This window comes from Pongo abelii, chromosome X (genome assembly GCF_028885655.2).
Source record: "Pongo abelii isolate AG06213 chromosome X, NHGRI_mPonAbe1-v2.0_pri, whole genome shotgun sequence".
NCBI classification, from domain to species: domain Eukaryota; kingdom Metazoa; phylum Chordata; class Mammalia; order Primates; family Hominidae; genus Pongo; species Pongo abelii.
The window spans coordinates 89,817,054-89,840,900 of record NC_072008.2 but is presented as its reverse complement, the minus strand read 5'-3'; the positions used below and the strand labels follow the sequence as shown (position 1 = coordinate 89,840,900).

Here is a 23,847-nt window from a genome sequence, read left to right as displayed (position 1 = left end):
TGAAAATGTAAACATATAGTGATGCTCCCTATGCAGCTGTTTTAGCAACATCTGTTTATATTCTGCCCTATCAAGTAATCCTATAATCAAGATGGTATTAAGAGTCAGATATAAAGGGGAATTTCATTGTCCTTTTGTTTTTGCTTTTGAATCAGCGTTCTGTGTTTGATTGCAGCCACTAAAAAAATAGCCTCTTAATTGATTTTTTTTGTTATAAAACAGCTGTGACTTTAGGGTTTACTTTGACTTTCATTACAAGCATTACTTATTTCACACTGTAGTCCTGCCACGTGTCTTTAATAAAAGTTGAGCGCATAGAATAGTTCTGCTATTTTTTTGTTAAATAACAATAACATATAAGTGTTTTCTACAAGTAGAATATAGTTTAGGATTGTATTTTACTGATTTGAGTCCTGGTTGAAGTCAATGTTTGACCCTTCTAACACTAAGTTCAACAAGCATACAGGAAAACAGCTTTGATTGTGAGGCAAAGTAGTGTTTTTATTAGATAGCTATTAGTAATTGTTTTCCACCGTTATGAATTGTGCTCATCTTAAATTCCACCAACTAATAATCTTCTGCTACAGATTTGAGTTTTAGTGTGCAAGTTATATACAATTTACAAATTGAAACATGTTTCCCTTTAAAGACATGTTCATTTTTAGCCTGAATTTCTCTGCGTTGAACCTCCTTTGCAGCAGATATTTGAGATAATGAATGAAGCCATGGCATGGGATGACTCACAGTCATTTAGGCACCTAATTTTTCTTTTTTTTTCTTTTATTTATTTATTTATTATTATTATACTTTAGGTATATCTCCCAATGCTATCCCTCCCTCCTCCGCCCACCCCACAACAGTCCCCAGAGTGTGATGTTCCCCTTCCTGTGTCCATGTGTTCTCATTGTTCAATTCCCACCTATGAGTGAGAATATGCGGTGTTTGGTTTTTTGTTCTTGCGATAGTTTACTGCGAATGATGATTTCCATTTTCATCCATGTCCCTACAAAGGACATGAACTCATCATTTTTTATGGCTGCATAGCATTCCATGGTGTATATGTGCCACGTTTTCTTAATCCAGTCTATCATTGTTGGACATTTGGGTTGGTTCCAAGTCTTTCATACTGTGAATAATGCCGCAATAAACATAACGTGTGCATGTGTCTTTATAGCAGCATGATTTATAGTCCTTTGGGTATATACCCAGTAATGGGATGGCTGGGTCAAATGGCATTTCTAGTTCTAGATCCCTGAGGAATCACCACACTGACTTCCACAATGGTTGAACTAGTTTACAGTCCCACCAACAGTGTAAAAGTGCTCCTATTTCTCCACATCCTCTCCAGCACCTGTTGTTTCCTGATTTTTTAATGATTGCCATTCTAACTGGTGTGAGATGGTATCTCATTGTGGTTTTGATTTGCATTTCTCTGATGGCCAGTGATGGTGAGCATTTTTTCATGTGTTTTTTGGCTGCATAAATGTCTTCTTTTGAGAAGTGTCTGTTCATGTCCTTCGCCCACTTTTTCATGGGGTTGTTTCTTTTTTTCTTCTAAATTTGTTGGAGTTCATTGTAGATTCTGGATATTAGCCCTTTGTCAGATGAGTAGGTTGCGAAAATTTTCTCCCATTTTGTAGGTTGCCTGTTCACTCTGATGGTAGTTTCTTTTGCTGTGCAGAAGCTCTTGAGTTTAATTAGACCCCATTTGTCAATTTTGGCTTTTGTTGCCATTGCTTTTGGTGTTTTAGACATGAAGTCCTTGCCCATGCCTATGTCCTGAATGGTAATGCCTAGGTTTTCTTCTAGGGTTTTTATGGTTTTAGGTCTAACATTTAAGTCTTTAATCCATCTTGAATTGATTTTTGTATAAGGTGTAAGGAAGGGATCCAGTTTCAGCTTTCTACATATGGCTAGCCAGTTTTCCCAGCACCATTTATTAAATAGGGAATCCTTTCCCCATTTCTTGTTTTTGTCAGGTTTTTCAAATATCAGATAGTTGTAGATATGCGGCATTATTTCTGAGGGCTCTGTTCTGTTCCATTGATCTATATCTCTGTTTTGGTACCAGTACCATGCTGTTTTGGTTACTGTAGCCTTGTAGTATAGTTTGAAGTCAGGTAGTGTGATGCCTCCAGCTTTGTTCGTTTGGCTTAGGATTGACTTGGCGATGCGGGCTCTTTTTTGGTTCCATATGAACTTTAAAGTAGTTTTTTCCAATTCTGTGAAGAAAGTCATTGGTAGCTTGATGGGGATGGCATTGAATCTGTAAATTACCTTGGGCAGTATGGCCATTTTCACGATATTGATTCTTCCTACCTATGAGCATGGAATGTTCTTCCATTTGTTTGTATCCTCTTTGATTTCATTGAGCAGTGGTTTGTAGTTCTCCTTGAAGAGGTCCTTCACGTCCCTTGTAAGTTGGATTCCTAAGTATTTTATTCTCTTTGAAGCAATTGTGAATGGGAGTTCACTCATGATCTGGCTCTCTGTTTGTCTGTTATTGGTGTATAAGAATGCTTGTGATTTTTGTACATTGATTTTGCATCCAGAGACTTTGCTGAAGTTGCTTATCAGCTGAAGGAGATTTTGGGCTGAGACAATGGGGTTTTCTAGATATACTATCATGTCGTCTGCAAACAGGGACAATTTGACTTCCTCTTTTCCTAATCGAATACCCATTATTTCCTTCTCCTGCCTAATTGCCCTGGCCAGAACTTCCAACACTATGTTGAATAGGAGTGGTGAGAGAGGACATCCCTGTCTTGTGCCACTTTTCAAAGGGAATGCTTCCAATTTTTGCCCATTCAGTATGATATTGGCTGTGGGTTTGTCATAGATAGCTCTTATTATTTTGAGATACGTCCCATCAATACCTAATTTATTGAGAGTTTTTAGCATGAAGGGTTGTTGAATTTTGTCAAAGGCCTTTTCTGCATCTATTGAGATAATCATGTGGTTTTTGTCTTTGGTTCTGTTTATATGCTGGATTACATTTATTGATTTGCGTATATTGAACCAGCCTTGCATCCCAGGGATGAAGCCCACTTGATCATGGTGGATAAGCTTTTTGATGTGCTGCTGGATTTGGTTTGCCAGTATTTTATTGAGGATTTTTGCATCAATGTTCATCAAGGATATTGGTCTAAAATTCTCTTTTTTGGTTGTGTCTCTGCCAGGCTTTGGTATCAGGATGATGCTGGCCTCATAAAATGAGTTAGGGAGGATTCCCTCTTTTTCTATTGATTGGAATAATTTCAGAAGGAATGGTATGAGCTCCTCCTTGTACCTCTGGTAGAATTCGGCTGTGAATCCATCTGGTCCTGGACTCTTTTTGGTTGGTAAGCTATTGATTGTTGCCACAATTTCAGCTCCTGTTATTGGTCTATTCAGAGATTCAACTTCTTCCTGGTTTAGTCTTGGGAGGGTGTATGTGTCGAGGAATTTATCCATTTCTTCTAGATTTTCTAGTTTATTTGCATAGAGGTGTTTGTAATATTCTCTGATGGTAGTTTGTATTTCTGTGGGATCGGTGGTGATATCCCCTTTATCATTTTTTATTGCATCTATTTGATTCTTCTCTCTTTATTTCTTTATTAGTCTTGCTAGTGGTCTATCAATTTTGTTGATCCTTTCAAAAAACCAGCTCCTGGATTCATTTATTTTTTGAAGGGTTTTTTGTGTCTCTATTTCCTTCAGTTCTGCTCTGATTTTAGTTATTTCTTGCCTTCTGCTAGCTTTTGAATGTGTTTGCTCTTGCTTTTCTAGTTCTTTTAATTGTGATGTTAGGGTGTCAATTTTGGATCTTTCCTGCTTTCTCTTGTGGGCATTTAGTGCTATAAATTTCCCTCTACACAGGGCTTTGAATGCATCCCAGAGATTCTGGTATGTTGTGTCTTGGTTCTCGTTGGTTTGAAAGAACATCTTTATTTCTGCCTTCATTTCGTTATGTACCCAGTAGTCATTCAGGAACAGGTTGTTCAGTTTCCATGTAGTTGAGTGGTTTTGAGTGAGATTCTTAATCCTGAGTTCTAGCTTGATTGCACTGTGATCTGAGAAATAGTTTGTTATAATTTCTGTTCTTTTACATTTGCTGAGGAGAGCTTTACTTCCAAGTATGTGGTCAATTTTGGAATAGGTGTGGTGTGGTGCTGAAAAAAATGTATATTCTGTTGATTTGGGGTGGAGAGTTCTGTAGATGTCTATTAGGTCCGCTTGGTGCAGAGCTGAGTTCAATTCCTGGGTATCCTTGCTGACTTTCTGTCTTGTTGATCTGTCTAATGTTGACAGTGGGGTGTTAAAGTCTCCCATTATTAATGTGTGAGAGTCTAAGTCTCTGTGTAGGTCACTCAGGACTTGCTTTATGAATCTGGGTGCTCCTGTATTGGGTGCATATATATTTAGGATAGTTAGCTCTTCTTGTTGAATTGATCCCTTTACCATTATGTAATGGCCTTCTTTGTCTCTTTTGATCTTTGTTGGTTTAAAGTCTGTTTTATCAGAGACTAGGATTGCAACCCCTGCCTTTTTTTGCTTTCCATTTGCTTGGTAGATCTTCCACCATCATTTTATTTTGAGCCTATGTGTGTCTCTGCATGTGAGATGGGTTTCCTGAATATAGCACACTGATGGGTCTTGACTCTTTATCCAATTTGCCAGTCTGTGTCTTTTGATTGGAGCATTTAGTCCATTTACATTTAAAGTTAATAGTGTTATGTGTGCATTTGATCCTGTCATTATGATGTTAGCTGGTTATTTTGCTCGTTAGTTGATGCAGTCTCTTCCTAGTCTCGATGGTCTTTACAATTTGGCAGGATTTTGCAGTGGCTGGTACTGGTTGTGCCTTTCCATGTTTAGTGCTTCCTTCAGGAGCTCTTTTAGGGCAGGCCTGGTGGTGACAAAATCTCTCAGCATTTGCTTGTCTGTAAAGTATTTTATTTCTCCTTCACTTATGAAGCTTAGTTTGGCTGGATATGAAATTCTGGGTTGAAAATTCTTTTCTTTAAGAATGTTGAATATTGGCCCCCACTCTCTTCTGGCTTGTAGAGTTTCTGCCGAGAGATCTGCTGTTAGTCTGATGGACTTCCCTTTGAGGGTAACCCGACCTTTCTCTCTGGCTGCCCTTAACATTTTTTCCTTCATTTCAACTTTGGTGAATCTGACAATTATGTGTCTTGGAGTTGCTCTTCTCGAGGAGTATCTTTGTGACGTTCTCTGTATTTCCTGAATCTGAATGTTGGCCTGCCTTGCTAGATTGGGGAAGTTCTCCTGGATAATATCCTGCAGAGTGTTTTCCAACTTGGTTCCATTCTCCCCGTCACTTTCAGGTACACCAATCAGACGTAGATTTGGTCTTTTCACATAGTCCTATATTTCTTGGAGGCTTTGCTCGTTTCTTTTTATTCTTTTTTCTCTAAACTTCCCTTCTCGCTTCATTTCATTCACTTCATCTTCCATCGCTGATACCCTTTCTTCCATTTGATCGCATCAGCTCCTGAGGCTTCTGCATTCTTCACGTAATTCTCGAGCCTTGGTTTTCAGCTCCATCAGCTCCTTTAAGCACTTCTCTGTATTGGTTATTCTAGTTATACATTCTTCTAAATTTTTTTCAAAGTTTTCAACTTCTTTGCCTTTGGTTTGAATATCCTCCCATAGCTCAGAGTAATTTGATCATCTGAAGCCTTCTTCTCTCAGCTCGTCAAAGTCATTTTCCGTCCAGCTTTGTTCTGTTGCTGGTGAGGAACTGCGTTCCTTTGGAGGAGGAGAGGTACTCTGCTTTTTAGAGTTTCCAGTTTTTCTGCTCTGTTTTTTCCCCATCTTTGTGGTTTTAGCTACTTTTGGTCTTTGATGATGGTGACATACAGATGGGTTTTTGGTGTGGATGTCCTTTCTGTTTGTTGGTTTTCCTTCTAACAGACAGGACTCTCAGCTGCAGGTCTGTGTGAGGTGTCAGTCTGCCCCTGTTGGGGGGTGCCTCCCAGTTAGGCTGCTCGGCGGTCAGGGATCAGGGACGCACTTGAGGAGGCAGTCTGCCCGTTCTCAGATCTCAAAAAGCAATTGATTTTTTAGAAACAAAATGCCGCACTTTCAAAGGCTAATCTCCTCTGCCTGTAACTTTTGAGTGTCCCCAATTATTCATGGATGACAAATCAAACAGACATATAAGACTATTTAAATGCACACATCTATACGGTGGCCTTTGGTGCGTCCCTCCCTGAATTGCCTAGCTCCATTTTCCCAGAGCCAATCCAAATATGTCGAGAATCTAAAAAACATCAAAAAATATCAAATCTGAGGTCTTGGAAGAGCTGACATGATGAAGCCCCAATTTTATAGAGATTAGAATAGAAAACAAAATATTGGATTCCTCTCCAGGCAGCAGTAGAAAGTAATTTCACTGCAGCTGTTTCCCTGACTCAAAAGCCTGCAAGTCACAAACCCTGTAATAGTATCATATCCTCATACGCAGTATATTAAATATAGTCATTCCAAGTTAATTTGTGACTTTTAATCACCATGTGTAAATATATATGTATGTGTGTGCATACATGTATATATGTGTGTGTATACACACACACACACACATACAGAGTAGGAAGCCTGATTTCAAATTCTGCCTACAACATGTTGCTATTTATGTGCTTGTTCTGAAAAGACCGTCTAGTGACTGAATATAGCTTAGTTTTTCCTTCTTTATAAATTTTCTTTGGGTTGGCAGGGTTTAAATATTTAAAGGAGTTTTTTCTTAACTGTGTTTTTTACATGTGAAAGAAAAAATTAGAGCTGATTTTATTTATACCTTTTTTTTTGCTTTTTTTAAAAAAGTCACATGATTAGAGAACTTGCCTCCTCATGGTTGGAGCTCATTGGTCATTTTTTTTCATCAACGCTGAACTGTTTTGTTCATTCTTTCTACAGATATTTAATTAGTGTTAGTACCTACTGTGGACAAGATATTGTACAAGCTATGCTATGCCTTTTTTTAAAAGCTAAAGATAATTTAATCTGTCTCTTTCCTTTCTCTTTCTCCCTTTTCCTCTCTCTTCACCTCCTCATCCTGGCTGTTACTCTTCAATGAAGGAAACAAATCATCATGCTATTTTTATCATTACATCATAGATGCCTGCTTTTAATTAGTTGTCAAGCTAAAGTTGTTCAGTGTGCAGGAAATATTGGAATTTCTAAAAATTGTATTTGATTTTGGAATATGTCATATGCTGACATTTTACATTAGAAGTCACAAAGAGGATGTGGAAACTTAAAAAAGAAAGCTATTCCTATCAATTGTATGTTTACTCCCATTAAAATAGACCACCATTACAGGAAGTGAATTTCCTGTCCCTGGAGGGTGCTGTTTAAGCAGTTCGCCTGTTTTGTTAGGGATATTGTAGAAAGACATTTTCTATTTTAAATAGTATTAATTTTTTTATTTACCAAGCAGTCATCAGCTAAAGGTAGAGGGAGGTGGCTCAGACACACACTATATGTAACACTGAGGAGCCAGTCAGTTATCAGAATTTATTCCAGATAACCTAGACTAGATAACTTGAACATTGAATGCATATTTTCTATACATTGCTGAGTGTAGTAAGAATGATGTGATATATATTTGTAACTTCTCTACTTGTGTTACAGAAAATAGAAATTATTGATGATGAAGAAAGTGACATGATAAGTAATTCTGAAGTAGAACAAGTAAACTCTCTCTTGGATTATAAGGTAGGTAATTTTAAATTATGAATTTATTAAGAGAAGGTATTAAATGAGGCAGAATTTTACAATACCTATGCTACTCCTATTTAATAAGTTAAGCATTCTAAGGCTCTGCATTAATTCTTCCTGGCAACTTGAATATCAGTCAGAGTGCTGGTTATTTTAATTATTACTGTCGGGTTTAGGGGTTATGATCTTAGGCAAAGAGTTTGCTGAGTGGAGTAAGTATTGATGGTATATGGCAGGATGGAGGCTGTACTTAGTCGTGGTCAACATGAAATGTATGACAAAGCTTTTCTAAAGCCAATGTTCGTTTTTAAATGATGGTAAAAGGGATTTTTTTCCAGTGGACTTTGCTAATTTTATCCTAAATTTTTACTTCTTCTGTAGACAATTTTTAAAAATTTGATAATATAGTTGTTATAGGAGAAGTTTACAAGCAATTTCCAAAGCAAATACAGAATGAATATGAATACAGATGACCTTTTCTTAATGTCATTTGTTACTAAATTGAAAAGCTGCCTCTGACAGAGTGCTATACATATTATTTTATTAAATCTGTATATAAGATATCAGTCTGTATGTCAATATGTTTTCTGCATAGATTTATAAAAGCTGTCCCTTTGATAATCATTATCCTATCTTACTAGGTAACTCTGGGACCTTCTGAAATTTTGGCCACACAGTCCTTTTCATACACAAAAGTTCTTGTTATGGAATGTCATTAGTGTTCAAAGCAGAGATTAGTAATGTTAAAATGTTAACAGAAAATAACATTTAATCAGAAAATACAACAGCTGTCATTTCCTCAAAAATCTTTTCAGTTTTACTATAATTGAAATGTATGCTATCCAACAGATTCTGTTTTCCAAATATTCATAACATGTCAAGCTTTAAAATATTGAATATTGTAAACACAGAAGCAAAATATCTTTTGAAATGTATTTCCTAAATGGTCAAAGAACATGATGAAATCCTATATTTTGACTGTATTTCCAACTAACAGAATTATAAATTTGTTGGTTCTGAAATACAAGAGATTATGATAATCTCTCCTACATGGTCATATAATATTTCTAAATGCCCAGTTCAGGATTTCAATGTCTCTGCATGCCACAGCTTGGCACAGGTTGTGGAAACTACAGACGAAAGGACTGGATTGCGCAGCTGTTAAGTGTGCTCCTCTTAGCACTCTCAAATATGTCAAAGAGGGTTGGGCCTAGGACTCAGAGGATTCTTTCCAAGACCTCTCCCCTCTTGGGTGGCAGTCTACTTGAAAAGGTTTGGCGCTAAAAACCAGAGTAGGGCAGGGCAGAGTGTCTAGTCCAGAAATGTTTGTTAATATTTTCACCGAACTCTAAAGAGCATTGCCTTAATCCAGTGTTTTCCATTGTATTAAATTCTGTGGAAACAAGGGGTCATTCACTACCCCATTAGGGATTTTTTGTATGTTTTATATAAGTGTCTCAGGCTTGGCAGTTCCATAAAGTTCTTTTTTTTAATCCTCAAAATTCAGCACTTATATAGAAAATATATCTTTTTGTAATCATGATTTTAATATTTTTCAACTCACCTCACATGAACTTTGTTACTTCTAAGGGAAAGGTAAGCAAAACCTCATATAGCAGTTCTTGTTACTGATTTCAGGATGTTGGTTTTAAAAAGCCCTACCAGTTTAGTAATTTATCTGTCTTCAGAGAAAATGTTGTACCCTAGTTATATACACATACTAGTGTTTCTTGTTTGGGGATGAAAACCACATTGTTGATATCTTAAGTACCATTAGGCATCGCTTAATGATGGGGATAAATTCTGAGAAATGCATTGTTAGGCAATTTTGTCATTGTGCAAAACATCATAGAGTGTACTTATACAAACCTAGATGTATATAGCCTACTACATACCTAGGATATATGGTATAGCCTATTGCTTCTAGGCTACAAACCTGTACAGCATGTCACTGTATTGAATACTGTAGGCAATTGGAACACAAAGGTAAGTATTGTGTATCCAACCATAGAAAAGTTAATGCATTGTACTATGATGTTATGATGGCTACAACATCACTAGGTGATAGAAATTTTTCAGCTCCATTATAATTTTATGGGATGACTGTCATTATATGTGGCACATTGTTGACTGAAACGTTGTTATACAACACATGATGATATATTCATCATAAACCTCCTGTGAGAAGAGACTTATTTTATTCACCTATGTGTTACCTGGTTGAGAGCCTGTCATATAACTGTTCAACTATAACTATAGTTATAGTAGTTGCTGAGTGAGTGAAAAAATGACTTAATTTATCTTTGGAAATAATTTTAAAACTATTATGCAAGTACTCATTTATATAAAATCAGGAGCTGGATCATTCTATTTTTCCCCTACACTGAATTATACAGTCTCTCATTCTTGAGATTTCACGTAGCAAACTGAAAGAATGTTTCCAATGGTGCATTTGATAATTATTCCTATGCAACCATCAATACTCATTTTGGTCATAGTGGGGTTTTTGCCTGAGATACATCACTAGAAATCCATGTTCTTAGGAATTCTAAATAACACAAAATGTTTATGAGACACATTGATGGGCTCAGTACCTGAGGCAGGAGTAACTGCATCATAAAATAGCACCTCAGACTTGGCAGCCATTAATAGCTTGCTCAGAGATCAAAGCTCTGGTCAATGTGGAAACTGGAGTTCTCCTTACTATCATCTTGACAAAGAATTAACAAAGCTTACTCAAAATGTAGGTAGGGTTTTAACAACAATAAAAATAAGATAGATCTTGTTTTATGATATTCAGTAACTGATGTTATGATACTAGTTCCTCTCACAAGCATTGATTTACTTAGAAAATCTTGAAAGTACACATAAATTACTGCCTGTTATCTAGGAAGCATTTAATAGGCTTGCAAAGCAGCTCTGTGAAGAAAATGTCTGCAATATTAAATTATCTTAAAGCTGTTTATATTTTTCAAACATTGCATAAATACTGAGGAGGAGAAATATTTGCATGAAGAGTTAGAAGTCTGCATACCAAAAGATGCTTCATGACTTTTGCAAATGTGAATCAATGTTTCCTAATACACTTGAATGCAGCTAAGAAGGACTGTGCATTCAAACCAGATACTACTATAATGATAACGTATATCTCCTGTATTAGAAACGACTTCCTGGTCAGCACTTTACTAATACTACTGCTCCAACAATGAATACTAATAAAGCAAAGGCTTAAAATTAGTAAAATATATTATGACAGGAGCATGTTCAGGTAAAAAAAGTTTTTAACTAAGCTGAAAAAATAAATGATATAGTAAACAAGTTAATAGATTGAATATGATAAATACTACACCATCCTCTCAATTGAAACAACAAAAATATCCATATAACCAATTAATTTTAATATACTTTAATTTGGTTTTTTGAACAAATGCTGTTAAAAGTCCTGCTATGATTTTGAGACCAGTTTGCCAGATGCAAAGAATAGTCATAGCCTACTTTCATGTTTTTTGAAATGGTAACTGGCTGATTTTTTTTAGAATAATTTTTACTTTTTAATTGTAAAATGACAAGTAAGAGTTGTGTATATTTATAGGGTACAAAATGCTGTTATGATTTATGAATACCAAGTGGATTAATTAAATCAAACTACATAACATATCCACCACCACAGATACCATATTTTGTGGTGAAAACATTTCAAATTTTCTCATGGTGATTTTGAAATGTACAATATATTATTATTATTTACCATATTCACCATTCATACAATTCAGCATATAAAAAATACTTTGTTGTTTGAAAAAACATGGAGAGAATTGGAGAACATTATGCTAAATGAAATAAGCCAGGAACAAAAAGACTCCCACCACGTTCTCACTTAATGTGCACAATCAAAAACAATCAAATTCAAACAAGCAGAGAGTAGAATGGTGGTTACCAAGGGTTTGTGGGAGGTTGGGAAATAAGGGAATGATGGTCAGAGGATACAAAGTGTCCGTCAGACAGAAGGAAAAGGTTTTATTTCTCCCCTTTGGGATAGACTTTATTTTTAATCAGGTTAATTGATGCATAATTTTCATACAATAAAATTCATCTTCTTAAGTATACAGTTAAATGAGTTTTGACAGGTGGACATAGTTGTGTAAACACCACCATAATTTGTTTATTCACCTGCTAATGAAGTCTTGAACTGCTTCTGGTTTGGGACTATTATAAATAAACCTGCTATGAATATTGATGCATAAGTCTTTTTACGACATGTGTTTTCATTTATCTTGGGTAAATACCTCAAAGTAGGATTGCTGAGTCTTACGTTAAGAAAGATTATGTTGAATTTCATAAGAAACTGCCAAAATATTTTCCAAAGTAGCTATACCATTTTACACTTTCACCAATAATGTATGTATTAATAAACCAAAAATAAAATTGTAAGTCCCTCAACCATCTGAATGAACCCCCGCTCTTGGCCAAGGGCATTCCAAAGTTAACCTGAAAAATTAGTTCAGGCCATGATGGGAAGGGCAAGCTGGCCATGCCTCATTATATCTTCCTCCCATTTGGAATTACTGATAAAACAGATTCTTGAAGTCTGATAAGAAACACTTACAATCTATTCTCTCTGAAGCCTAGTACCTGGAGCCTTCATCTGCAAGATAAAACCTTGGTCTCCACAACCCCTAATCATAACTCAGACGTTCCTTTCTGTTGATAACTCTTTCAAGAAATTTCCAATGAGAATATCTTTGAATCTGTGTTTGACCTGGAAGCCTCTGCTTCCAGTTGTCCCTCCTCTCTGAACCAAACCAATGAACAACTTACAAATATAGATTTATGCCTTGTGTCTTTCTAAAATGTATAAAATCAAGTGGTGGCCCAACCACCTTGGGCACATTTCTCAAGATCTCCTGAGGGTTGTGTTACAGGCCATTGGTCACTCATATTTGGCTCAGAATCAGTCTCTTCAAGGATTTTATAGAGGTTGACACCTTTTGTCAACATGTATGAGACTTCTAATTGCTCCACATTCTTGTCAGCACTTGGTACTGTCAATCTCTTTAACTATCGTAATATGTCAGTAGTAGTATCTCTTTGGGGTTTGAATCTGTATTTCTTTAAGGACAAATGATATTAAGCATATTTTGACGTGCGTATTGGTCATTCAGATACCTTATTTGATGAAGAGTGTGTTCAAATATTTTGCTTTTTACTTTGTGGCTCATCTCATAATTGAGTTGTAACAGTTCTTCATGTATTCTAAATCCAAGTCCTTTGTCAGATGTATGGTTTGAAAATATTTTCTCCCAATATGTGGTTTTATTTTTATTTTCTTTACAATATATTTTAAAGAACAGAGTTGTTTTTTGTATTGTTTTGTTTTGTTTGTTGACATAGGGTCTCACTGTCACCCAAGCTGAAGTGCAGTGGTATGATCATGGCTCACCACAACCTCAAACTCTTGGGCTCAAGCAGTCCTCTTGCTTCAGCCTCCTGAATAGCTGGGACAATAGCTGCATGCCACCACACCATACCATGTCAGGCTATATATATATATGTTTTTTTGGTAGAGACAGGGTTTTGCTATGTTACCCAGGCTGGTTTAAAACTCCTGACCTCATTTTATAAAATAGGTCTTTCTTCAGGCTAGGCACAATAATGCATCCCCGTAATACCAACACTTTGGGAGACTGATGTGGGAGGATCGCTTGAGACCAGGAGTTCAAGATCAGCCTGGGCAAAATAAGGAGACCCCATTTCTACAAAAAAGTTAAAAAATAATTAGCCACGGATGGTGGTGCATACCTGTAGTCTAGTTACTGAGGTGAGAGGATCCCTTGAGCACAGTAGTTCAAGGTTGCCGTGAGCTATGATTGTACCACTGCACTCCAGTATGGGCAACAGAGCAAGTCCCTGTTTTATAAATAAAAAATAAATAAATAAAATTGATTTAACTAAATAAATTAAAATAAAAGTTTTCTTTTTTTTAAAGTTCCATAATTTTTGTGTTCTATTTAAGAAACTTTTTGCCTAACCTAAGATAACAAAGATTTTCTCCTCTGTTTTCCTCTAAAAGTTTCAGTTTTATTATGCATTTTAGTTTTAGGTCTATGATCCATGTCTTGTTACACTTTGTCTATGATGTGAGGTAAGGGCTGATCATTTTTTTTTTTGCATGTGGATTTACATTTGTTTAACCACTGTTTATTGAAAGACAATACTTTCTTTATCTATTGGGTGACCTCAGCACCTTTGTTGAAAATCAATCGACCATTTTTGTGGGGATTTATTTCTGGTCTCTCTATTTTCTTCCATTGGTTGATATGTCTACCCTTATGCAATACCATCCTTTCTTGATTACTGTGGCTTTCATAGTAAATCTATTCAGAGCACTTTCATGGCCATTATCTTATTTGAGTGTTATAGCCCTCAAAGCTAGAACTGTCAGGGATTACCAGTATAATAACCATTTTACTGATGAGTAAAGAGAGTCTCCCACCCAAGTTTACAGTTATCAGTAGACCTGGCACTAGAATACTCCCAAATATTAGTCCAATTGTTTTACCTATACAACTAGCAAAAATAGTGAAGAGTAACTGATTCTTACACCAATAGTACACAGTGGTACATTTTCAGATTTCTTGGAATAACAGACTCCTACTTAATCTGTGGAGGCTCAGCAAAGAACTTAAGACAATCTTAGTAATTTCAGGCTCTTCTTGGTGCAAATTAACCATTTAAGTTCTGAGTAGTTGGCTTTCTGAATGGCAAATTCAACATTACTCTGTCTGCTATTGCTCTTTGGGTTAATTGGACTCTATCTATTCCTAATCTTTTTTTTTTTTTTTTTTTTTTTTTTTTTTTTTTTTTTTTTTTGAGACAGTCTCACTCTTGTTGCCCAGGCTGGAGGGCAGCAGCGTGATCTCTGCTCACTGCAACCTCTGCCCACCTCCAAGGTTCAAGTGATTCTTCTGCCTCAGCCTCCTGAGTAGCTTGGACTACAGGCACACACCACCATGCCCTACTAATTTTTGTATTTTTAGTAGAGATGGAGTTTCACCATGTTGGCCAGGCTGGTCTCAAACTCCTGACCTAAGGTGATCCACCCGCCTCGGCCTCCCAAAGTGCTGGGATTACAGGTGTGAGCCACGCACCCAGCCTCTATTCTTAATCTTAATCTGAATGCCAATTAGGCTTGATATAGGAGGGGTCTTTCCAAGAAGGAAGCTGTTTTTTGGTTTTTCTCTTACTGGAACTTATTGGATTGGTTTTTGATTTTATAAATTGTTTTCTATAAGTGATTTGCTTAAAAGGCATCCTGTGACTAACAGGATCATTTTCTTCCATGCTTTGTATTCCTTTATGTTAACATTTTGTTTTCTTTATTGTCCTTCTAATTTGATGGTTTTTTAGAATTTCATTGTGCATCAAACATGTACAGTCCTAGGTTTACATAAGGTAATTGTATCATTTAATATTTTCTCTTTCAGAATGAAGAAGTCAAATTCATTGAAAATGAGCTAGAGATTCAAAAGCAAAAATACTTTAAACTTCAGACTTTTGTTAGAAGCTTGATATTAGCAATGAAAGCTGATGATAAGGAACAACAGCAGGTAGGTCCCAGGAAAGACTAGTAAGCTGCAATGTATCAAGTCAAAAAATGGTATGTCACACTTGGGTTCTTCATATATTTTCATTTTTATACTTCGTTTCTGCTTGGCATGGAGGAAATATTTGTTATTTCATGACCTTTGCAAAACAGCTTTCTTGAGAATAGGTGCTCAGATTTTGTGTGCTCCTTCAGTGGAAAATCAAAATAATTGATTAATATGCTTTTAATTTCAGGTTAGTCTTTAGGTGAGGAAAATAATTTTAAAATTAATTTCAAAGAAATTTCTGAAAATGTTGATAGAAACTAGGCTACCCTAACTAGAGAGGCACATATTTTGGGACCTTTTGTGAATGAAAGAGTTAAAGCATTTCTTTGCCTCTCTTCTGGATCTTAATTTCCTGCCAACCTCCACTACAGTTCACAGATGTTTGGACATCTTCTATTCTGTAATGTGTTGCTCATCACTAAGAAAATATGAAATTACTTTGTGAAATTCTTTGTTTCCACAGTGCATCACTTACTTTTCCCAATTTAAGTATTTGAGTATTTGAATTTTTGACTTCAAAGATGAAATGTATTGTCTTTTGCATGTTGATGTGGGTTTTTGTTTACCAGTTCCTCCCAAATTACATTTTGTGTCTCATTCATTCATGTGAAATCTATATAATAATTTGTTAAGCCTGTTAAAAACTATAGAATTATAATAAATGTACCATGTAATATTAAATTATACCAAATTTTCATTTGAGCTATATGTCATTATGCTGATTCCTTGTCACAGTTCTATAGGAGTAGTGTGAGACATAGGTAACCCTTGTTTAGGAAACAGTCTCAGAGGTTTTTATTCATCAAGGAATGTCAGGAGTACAAATATTCATCTCTTATATCAAAGAAAGACAGCATGTATATAGCCCATCTCAGACATCCCTAAGGAAAAAGATTAAAGCCATAGCATCCCATAAGCCTCCCTTTTTTTTTTTCCAAGAAATAGCCTTTATATATTTTACTGAAGTGCTGAACCACAAAATTGAAACTAATGAATTTACTCATGAGGCTCAAACCAGCATGTATATTATGTGTCAAGTTTTATGAATTTTACTCCCTATATACCCTGTCACACACACAGACATCTCAAGACAGTAGCTTTCATTTACCTTTGCCAGCTTAATTTAAGCATATTGGTTTATTATGTGAGTTATGTATATTCCACGACATACTGAAAATGTGTTTATTTTTTAGAAACCTAAAATGCAGATTTTAAATGAATAGCCGAGGTAGTTTTGAACCTAGTCCCAAGACTACTGTAAGTTTTAAATAACTGTGAATAAACAAAATTAGGTACAAGCAGAGGAATAACTTGAAGTGTGGCTCTTGTTTTGAAAGTCATAGCATGGTTGTGAATTGAGAGTTATATGGCCAAGTAACTAGCAAGTTTCTGTGCCTCTTGACATCTAGGAATAGTACACAGACCCCATTTTATTTTCTAATTCTAACCTCATTCCTGGTTTGGTTCTTTTCCCAAGACCAATAACAAATGTAATTAATGTGCATTTTTATTTTTCTCTTCCTCTTCTTTCCCTCTGATTAAAGACTAATAAATTAGTATATGGACAAAAGTTGGCTCAAAGAGAACATGAATCGAAAATTGTAGTGAACTTCATAGCCAGTATAATCAGCACCAAATAGAAACTACTAATTTGTATAATTAAGAATGAGTATAATGAATCTCAGAATATGGTCACAAAATATAGAAGACACGAATAGTAGTCCAAAAAAGTTATCTAGGTAATCGCTTAAACTACTGATCTTTACATCGTGAAATATTTATAGGTTTATTTCTGGAAGGAGTTAATTTTTATTCTACCTAATAAAAGACAACCACATGTCACTGGTTTTTAATTTTTAAAAAAATCTTCAGTTTTCTTCCATTAATCTTGATTTGTGTAAGTTGAGTGAGATGTGTGGTCCACAGAATATTTTGGACCATTGAAGTAGTCCAGGGTTTACAAAATGTGATACTCTCTGACTGAAACACTAGATTATCCAAAGATTTTGTTGTTGTTGTTGTTTAAATCAATAGCCACTTTAAAATCAAAGTAATATTTTCAGCATTATACTTAGTCATTTGCTATGGTCTTGCTTCCCCTGATAATTCACTGTGCGTTCCTAGCCAGATCAATTGCGTTTCTTGAACTTCAATTTCTCCACTTTGCAAGTGGGATAAGAATGATTAATACTACAAAACTTGATATTCATACCATAGGGTCTAGAATAAGTGTTATGGATCTGAGCATATGGAAAATGCTTTAATCTCTTGGGAAAAATGACAGTAGGTCAGACCCTGAGGATAGTTGTCATTTATGAAACATTTGTAATAAAGAAAGTTAATTGTATTCACGTTAGTATCTGTGAAAAAGGCAGTTCCAACAATTGTTATAATCCAAAGATGTTTTTCAGTTGCAAATCTAGTAAGATATTGAAAGAAGAATTTTAAAGTGGACCACATGTATTAGTTGTGCCCTATGCTGCCTCAGATATTAAAATTTTTATATTTTTTTACTGCACTCATTTTACTCAGTCAACTACTTATAATGCAGTAACAAAGAAATAAATAATAATGCTTCTTTGATTTGTAATCTCCCCACTAGAAATTAGAAATTAGAATATCATGAAATCTTATTCTCTTGACTTTCTGACTCTAAGAACATGTTCAGTGAATGTTAATTTGAACACTTTCTCGTCTTTAATATGGCATCTTCAGAATTGCAAAGTGAGTTAAATCCAGTGATGTATTTCATATAGACTGATCAGCCAATATCAGAAAAGACCCCATTGCACTGGGATTGGGTTAGTGGTAAAACACTTTTCTAGGAGAAAATGGCTCCGTGTCCTATTACTGCAATCTAGCCACTTAGAAAGCATGCATTACCTTTAAGTTAGTTTACTGTGTATATACTCTCAGTTCCAGCAATAAATTAATGAGAAATTCAATTTTATAAAATAAATAATAACAGCTAGTCTGCCAGATAGGGATTAGTCTTCCCTTACATAGCCTGATAAAAATGAGAATGTTTTGATCTTGCCCCTGTGCTACAAGGCAAGAAGTATAGGATTTGCAGCTGCCACTTATTTTAATAAAGAGAATGAGTTTCAACAGTGGATTTCATATATTCTCCAACATGCCCTTTCTGTTCCTTAATTGGCTAGTGACAAGCTTTCATTTCTTCCTGTTCCCTTGGTCCTTATTTACCACTGCACCCAAAGCCCACATTACAAGTAATACTGTCTAAAAATTGCCAGATATGCTACATTATTCTTAGTATTGGAAGCAGCGAATCAATCATTAAGTTCAAAATTCCTCATGGTCAAGTGAACATTAGCATTGTCAGCTGCGTAAAACTTGATTAATAATTTATTTCTTTAGTATGGGTGCATGTTCTACAACTTCAGATAAAACAATTAGACCATGACAAAGCTTAGTTCATCATTATTGGATTATCCTTATTACTCAAGCAGAGAAATGAGTAGCCCTCCAGATCATTACTACAGATAGATCCACTGATTCAGCTGTGCCCTGGTGGGTGCTTGGCCATCTGTAGGTATGAACATAGCCTTAGGAAAGAAAAAATAAAATTACTTGGTCTTTTCAAGTTGTTAAAATTTAGTCTAACGTAAAATAGCTGAAGGTTTTTCCTAACTACTAAGTTCTTTCTCCCACTGAAGAACAAAATAGTACTTTGTTAAATGCAATCTTCTACAAAGGACAGCATAACTGGCATGAATATTTTAACAAAGAACGCAATTTTAAATCCCTTAAATAGTGATCAATGCACACTCAAAACTAGTATGAAAATCACTAACCTCAAACACTTCAAAGCACTTGTTTCAGAAGAGTTGCTCATTTCCCTCCTAATATCCCCTTTGTACAGGTTCCACTCTACACAAGTCACACTTTCAACATCTAGAATTTTGTTACTTTCTGAATAATGTATGAAGAATTTTTCTTTTAGGTAAGGTATTGTCTAAGATCCTGAAATATAAATTATTCTTTAAATCCATAAGGATAATTCACCATGAGAGGACTACAACTATTAACATAAAATTGGAAACAATCTATCCACATACTAATCCAAAAATATTATTTTTTTTATTCAGGCACTGCTGTCAGATTTACCTCCTGAATTAGAAGAAATGGATTTCAATCATGCCTCGCTGGAGCCTGATGATACCTCATTCAGTGTATCTTCTTTGTCAGAGAAAAATGTCTCAGAAAGTTTGTGATTTCAGTTGGAGGGAATATATGATACAGCCTTTTGGCTTCGTAACAGGTGTGCATTTCAAGATAACTGCATTCTGTTGCCCTGGTATTCTTTAGTTGGGAAAACACATTGTTGAAACGGATATACTCTGTGAAGAATGTACAAGATATAATGGCTACAGTGCAAAAAAAATGTAGGTGAAATTTAAAAGCATTGTTTGAGAGAGTATTTTTTTAACTGATGGAACTCTGGAAAAAAATTATATTTAAGTTTCAGCAGTTTAACCCTGAAATTCATTATGTCTAATTTCTAACCAGAGACAAAATAACTAAAGACATTTCAGCATTGCTTATCAAGTTGCTACAGCTTGATTAGTCTTGTCTTTGTAGCCATTACATCTTCTTTCTTCTTCTCTCCTTTTCCTATCATCCACGTACACTTTTTCTCAGGAAAGTGGACTGAACATTTAAAACAAAACTTTAAAAAATTATTTAACTCATTATTTAATCAGTTCTCTGATTTAGTTTTCAACCCCTATGAAAACTCTACTTAAACTAATGATTGAAAATTGAAATGATTACAGGTATGTAATTGTAAATTGCTGGTGTTCTTCTATTATCTAACCCAAATATTTGTGTGGGGGTGGGGAAGCACAATGGAAAGGTAATTTAACCAACATAAAGTCAAATAAATTACGAAGTGTACAGAAACAAAATGTTGTCAAAATTAGTCTTGATGGGGATTCTTCATTACTACAAATGACAAGTATTGATACGATTGACATTCCAGTAGTAAATTTGTATAACTGGGTTAGATGAAGTGTTACACAAATATTTTAAATTTATCACCATCTTTATAATTCTTTTTTAGTTCTTACATGTTATGAAACAGGAAGTCAAGGTAAGCTGCTGAGATTTTTTAAAAATTTAGTCATTCAGCTTTGCCACAAAATTTACCTCATTTCCATATGAGGCCTGTACAGAGCCATCAGCCAAGGATAGTATTCAAAAAGAGTTATACTACTTTGGTTGTAAATCACAGCCTTCTGAATTCCATGAATACTATTCTATGAGTACACACCTAAAATGGGCAAGCTACCCAGTTTTCTATTAGTAGGTACCAGATGGCAACACACTGTAGACTGTTCTTTGCAGTTCTTCCTTTCTGGAGTACCAGATGGTATTACCAAGACCCATAGAAGAAAAAATGTCAGTTTCTCCCTAAGCCCACAGTGTCATATATTTGTGACTTGGCAGTGTGCAATTGTGTTGCATGGTTAAATTACTATCTATACCTAAAAGATTAATGAAGTAGCTGGATGGCTGTTTCAGTCATCAAGTTTCTGTTTCCAATTTGTTTTTAATTTTTGTTGGTACCTAGTAGGTATTCAGATATTTTTAAAAATTTGTAATTAGAGCTAAATTTGATCTTGAAATTTACTAATACTAACTTATGAACACAGAAAGGCAGTCATAACTGTCTTTACCCTTGAAGTGTCCCATCCTCCCACACACACAAATAGGTAAGGTCCCACTGATAGTCTTTCATTTTGTCACTTATTTGTTTATATTGCTGCCATACTACTGATATGGTCCCTTTGTTAGTAGGATTATTTCAGTGTTCAGATATGCTTCCTTGAGCCATATGGAGTTTTGCAAACAATGGTTAGTTTTTCTTGCTGACAAGTCAAATTCCATTCAGAGAAAGCAGCAGAGAGTAACGGAACCTCAGATATTATGATTAAATGTACCAGTCACACCAATTCCTCCATGAGATGAAGAGTCGCCCCCATATACAACGAAGTTAGAAACCACTTCTTAAGTAGCATGAACAAATTCCAAGTCTTCAAGTCTCTCCTAGGGTCTGATTCGTAGTCATTATCTTTCAAATATAATTACTTCTGCTTCAATTTAAGCCCCTTCTTATTTGGTTCTCATTGCAAATTAAGTATAGGTATATTCTCTCCTATAGCTTTTAACACTATAGATTTTATTTGTCACACATCAGCCATTAGTCACTAAATCGAAAAATACTTGTTGAGCTCCTGCTATAGAGAAGACACTGTGCTGGACATTGGATTTCTCAGCAAGCTGTAAACTTCACAAATAATTATTTCTTGTTAACATCTTCTATGATATTAATAAACCATATTTAAGTAGAATTTTTAATAGATTTAAGGTTCTGCTAGGTGTGACTCTTAGAAGGATTCCTAGTCTACAATTTTGAGAGAAAGCATAGATGATCTTTTTGTCTTTGTTTAAAGTTTCATCAAAATAGAAACTATATAAATCATAACAATACATTTAGAACTCCTTTTGTCTTGAAATTTGTGTTTCAGCACCAGAATATTTTTCTTCACCATCACTGGAATTAAAACACTTCTAAAATGAAATGTGGCTCTTCTGTAGCAGGAACTGAAGGAAATACCTCTATCTATAGAAAAAGAATCATAATTGCCAGATTGAAATTATGCATGGTAGACTTTGAAAAAGATGTCAAGGTCAAGCTTTGAAAAGTTGTTATGAAGAAAATATATTTTTTACATATGTAGATAGGAGTTGGTTTTGAGATATGTTAAAGCAGGAAAAATTATCAGCTTATAATTACTCTTGTGGACATCTTCATGGCTGGGGATAAAAATTAACTAACCAGTGTTTCTTTCTTTAGGGCTTTGAGAGTATTAAAACAGACCTTACTATCTGAAGGCTCTCTCAGGGAGACAGAAGCCAATGTGGAAAAAAACAAAAAATAAAAACAACAACAACAACAAAAAACTTCTTTTTTTCTTTCAACTACATTTCTATGTCTACTTTAAGCTTAGAATAGCCAAGCAGTTTTTAAGCCAGAAATGTGTATGTAAGAGCACTTACCTTCCAAAATGTGTACATGTGAAAAGAAAGGAAGGTATTTTCTTCTTTTCAGCCAAGCTAAACTTATTCACAAGAAAATGAGAATTGCAATTGCTCTGGAGAATAGGCAAATTAGCACATGCAAAGAAAACCCTAAAAGAAAATTGGCCTCTTCATGGAAACTGGGGATGTTTTGTGTAAGGTCAGTTATCAACAGCAGGATTTTTGTATTGCCATTGCAAGCATGTGATAGAAATGTTTGTTATTGTTGGAGAAGAAAAGGCTGAGACCCAATTATACCCTGTACTCTTTATTCGACCAAGACCTCAAAAGATGTCAAAGAAGCCATTTCTCCAAAGACAGCAACATCTATTGTGAGGCACTTTCATATTCAGCAGTCTGTAAGTTTGTAGGAGAAAACATAAGTGGTTAATTTAAAATAATTCTGGGCTCTAAAATTGACTTTGTTGCCTTTTTTGGTGGGGGTGGTGGGAATTGGATTCAGCCCATTTCCAAGGGATAGTTTCTTCCTTTCAGACAACTATTTTGTGATCATTTTTAAAAGACATTCTGAAAACTTTAACTCCTGCCCTTATTCCGTATTACAGTTGTGTTATTCCAGAAATATTGTCTACTATTTTAATATATTAGATTTTCATTCAGATCTTAAACATGCAAACATGTGATAGGTTAGCTTTTTAAGGGAGTTATCAGTACCACTGTATCTAAATGTTAGGTAAATGGGTAGATTTCTCTTTGAAGTTGGTATTTTCCTTGGCAGACAGCACTGTATCATGCTCTTCACCAAGCTATGCTCTGTAATGCTATAATCAAGGAGGCTACTAACTTGTGAACCTATGGTCAACACACCATTGCTGAAAACAAACTTTGATTAAGAGCAGATTTGCTAGGGGGAAAAAAGAGTAAAGTGATATTTTCATGCAAATATAATTAAAATTGTTTCATTAAAATATATACTGAGTGTATATTGCTCCACACTGAAATTTTATTTTGCATTAACTTGTTAAGTAATTAATTTTAGCAATCCTGCATCTGATTTTACTAGTACTACCTCTGAAATATACTGTCACCTTAAAACCACATCAGACTGTAATGTGAATTTTTGTAGAGTTTTTATTTAAACTTTTATAGAGGCAATAAATGATTTCCAACTAATAGACATCTATTTCTTTATTTTAATATTTATTTTTATAAGCCTTTGTGTTGTAAGCACTTTCCCCTTTTAAAGTGGATTATTTTCTCCCCGAAATACGGTTCTGATAAAATGAAAAATGAGAATAATAAGGTGTTGGGTGTCAAAGAAGGGAGAAAATGGAGTACTCACGTGAAAACTGAGTTGATTTCCAAGCTGACATGTGTACCGTCCTTAACTGACTTTACTTAACTCCAA

At 35.1% G+C, this 23,847-nt stretch overlaps 1 protein-coding gene across 6 annotated transcripts in view; it reads left to right on the top strand.

The window, feature by feature from the left end:
* HDX (highly divergent homeobox) overlaps positions 1-23,604 on the top strand; it is a 188,735-nt gene extending 165,131 nt beyond the window's left edge. For 4 of the 6 annotated variants that reach the window (XM_002831850.6, XM_054544794.2, XM_054544793.2 and 1 more), the window contains 3 exons: positions 7,636-7,719; positions 15,207-15,329; positions 19,484-20,302. In XM_002831850.6, coding sequence (XP_002831896.2) covers positions 7,636-7,719; positions 15,207-15,329; positions 19,484-19,609 — 333 coding nt within the window. In that variant the 3' untranslated portion in view covers positions 19,610-20,302. Of the gene's footprint in view, positions 1-7,635; positions 7,720-15,206; positions 15,330-19,483; positions 20,303-20,457 lie in introns of those variants that run through there. The other 2 variants (XR_008518111.2, XM_054544792.2) reach the window with 2 other exon arrangements.
* The last annotated feature ends 243 nt before the right edge of the window (positions 23,605-23,847 follow it).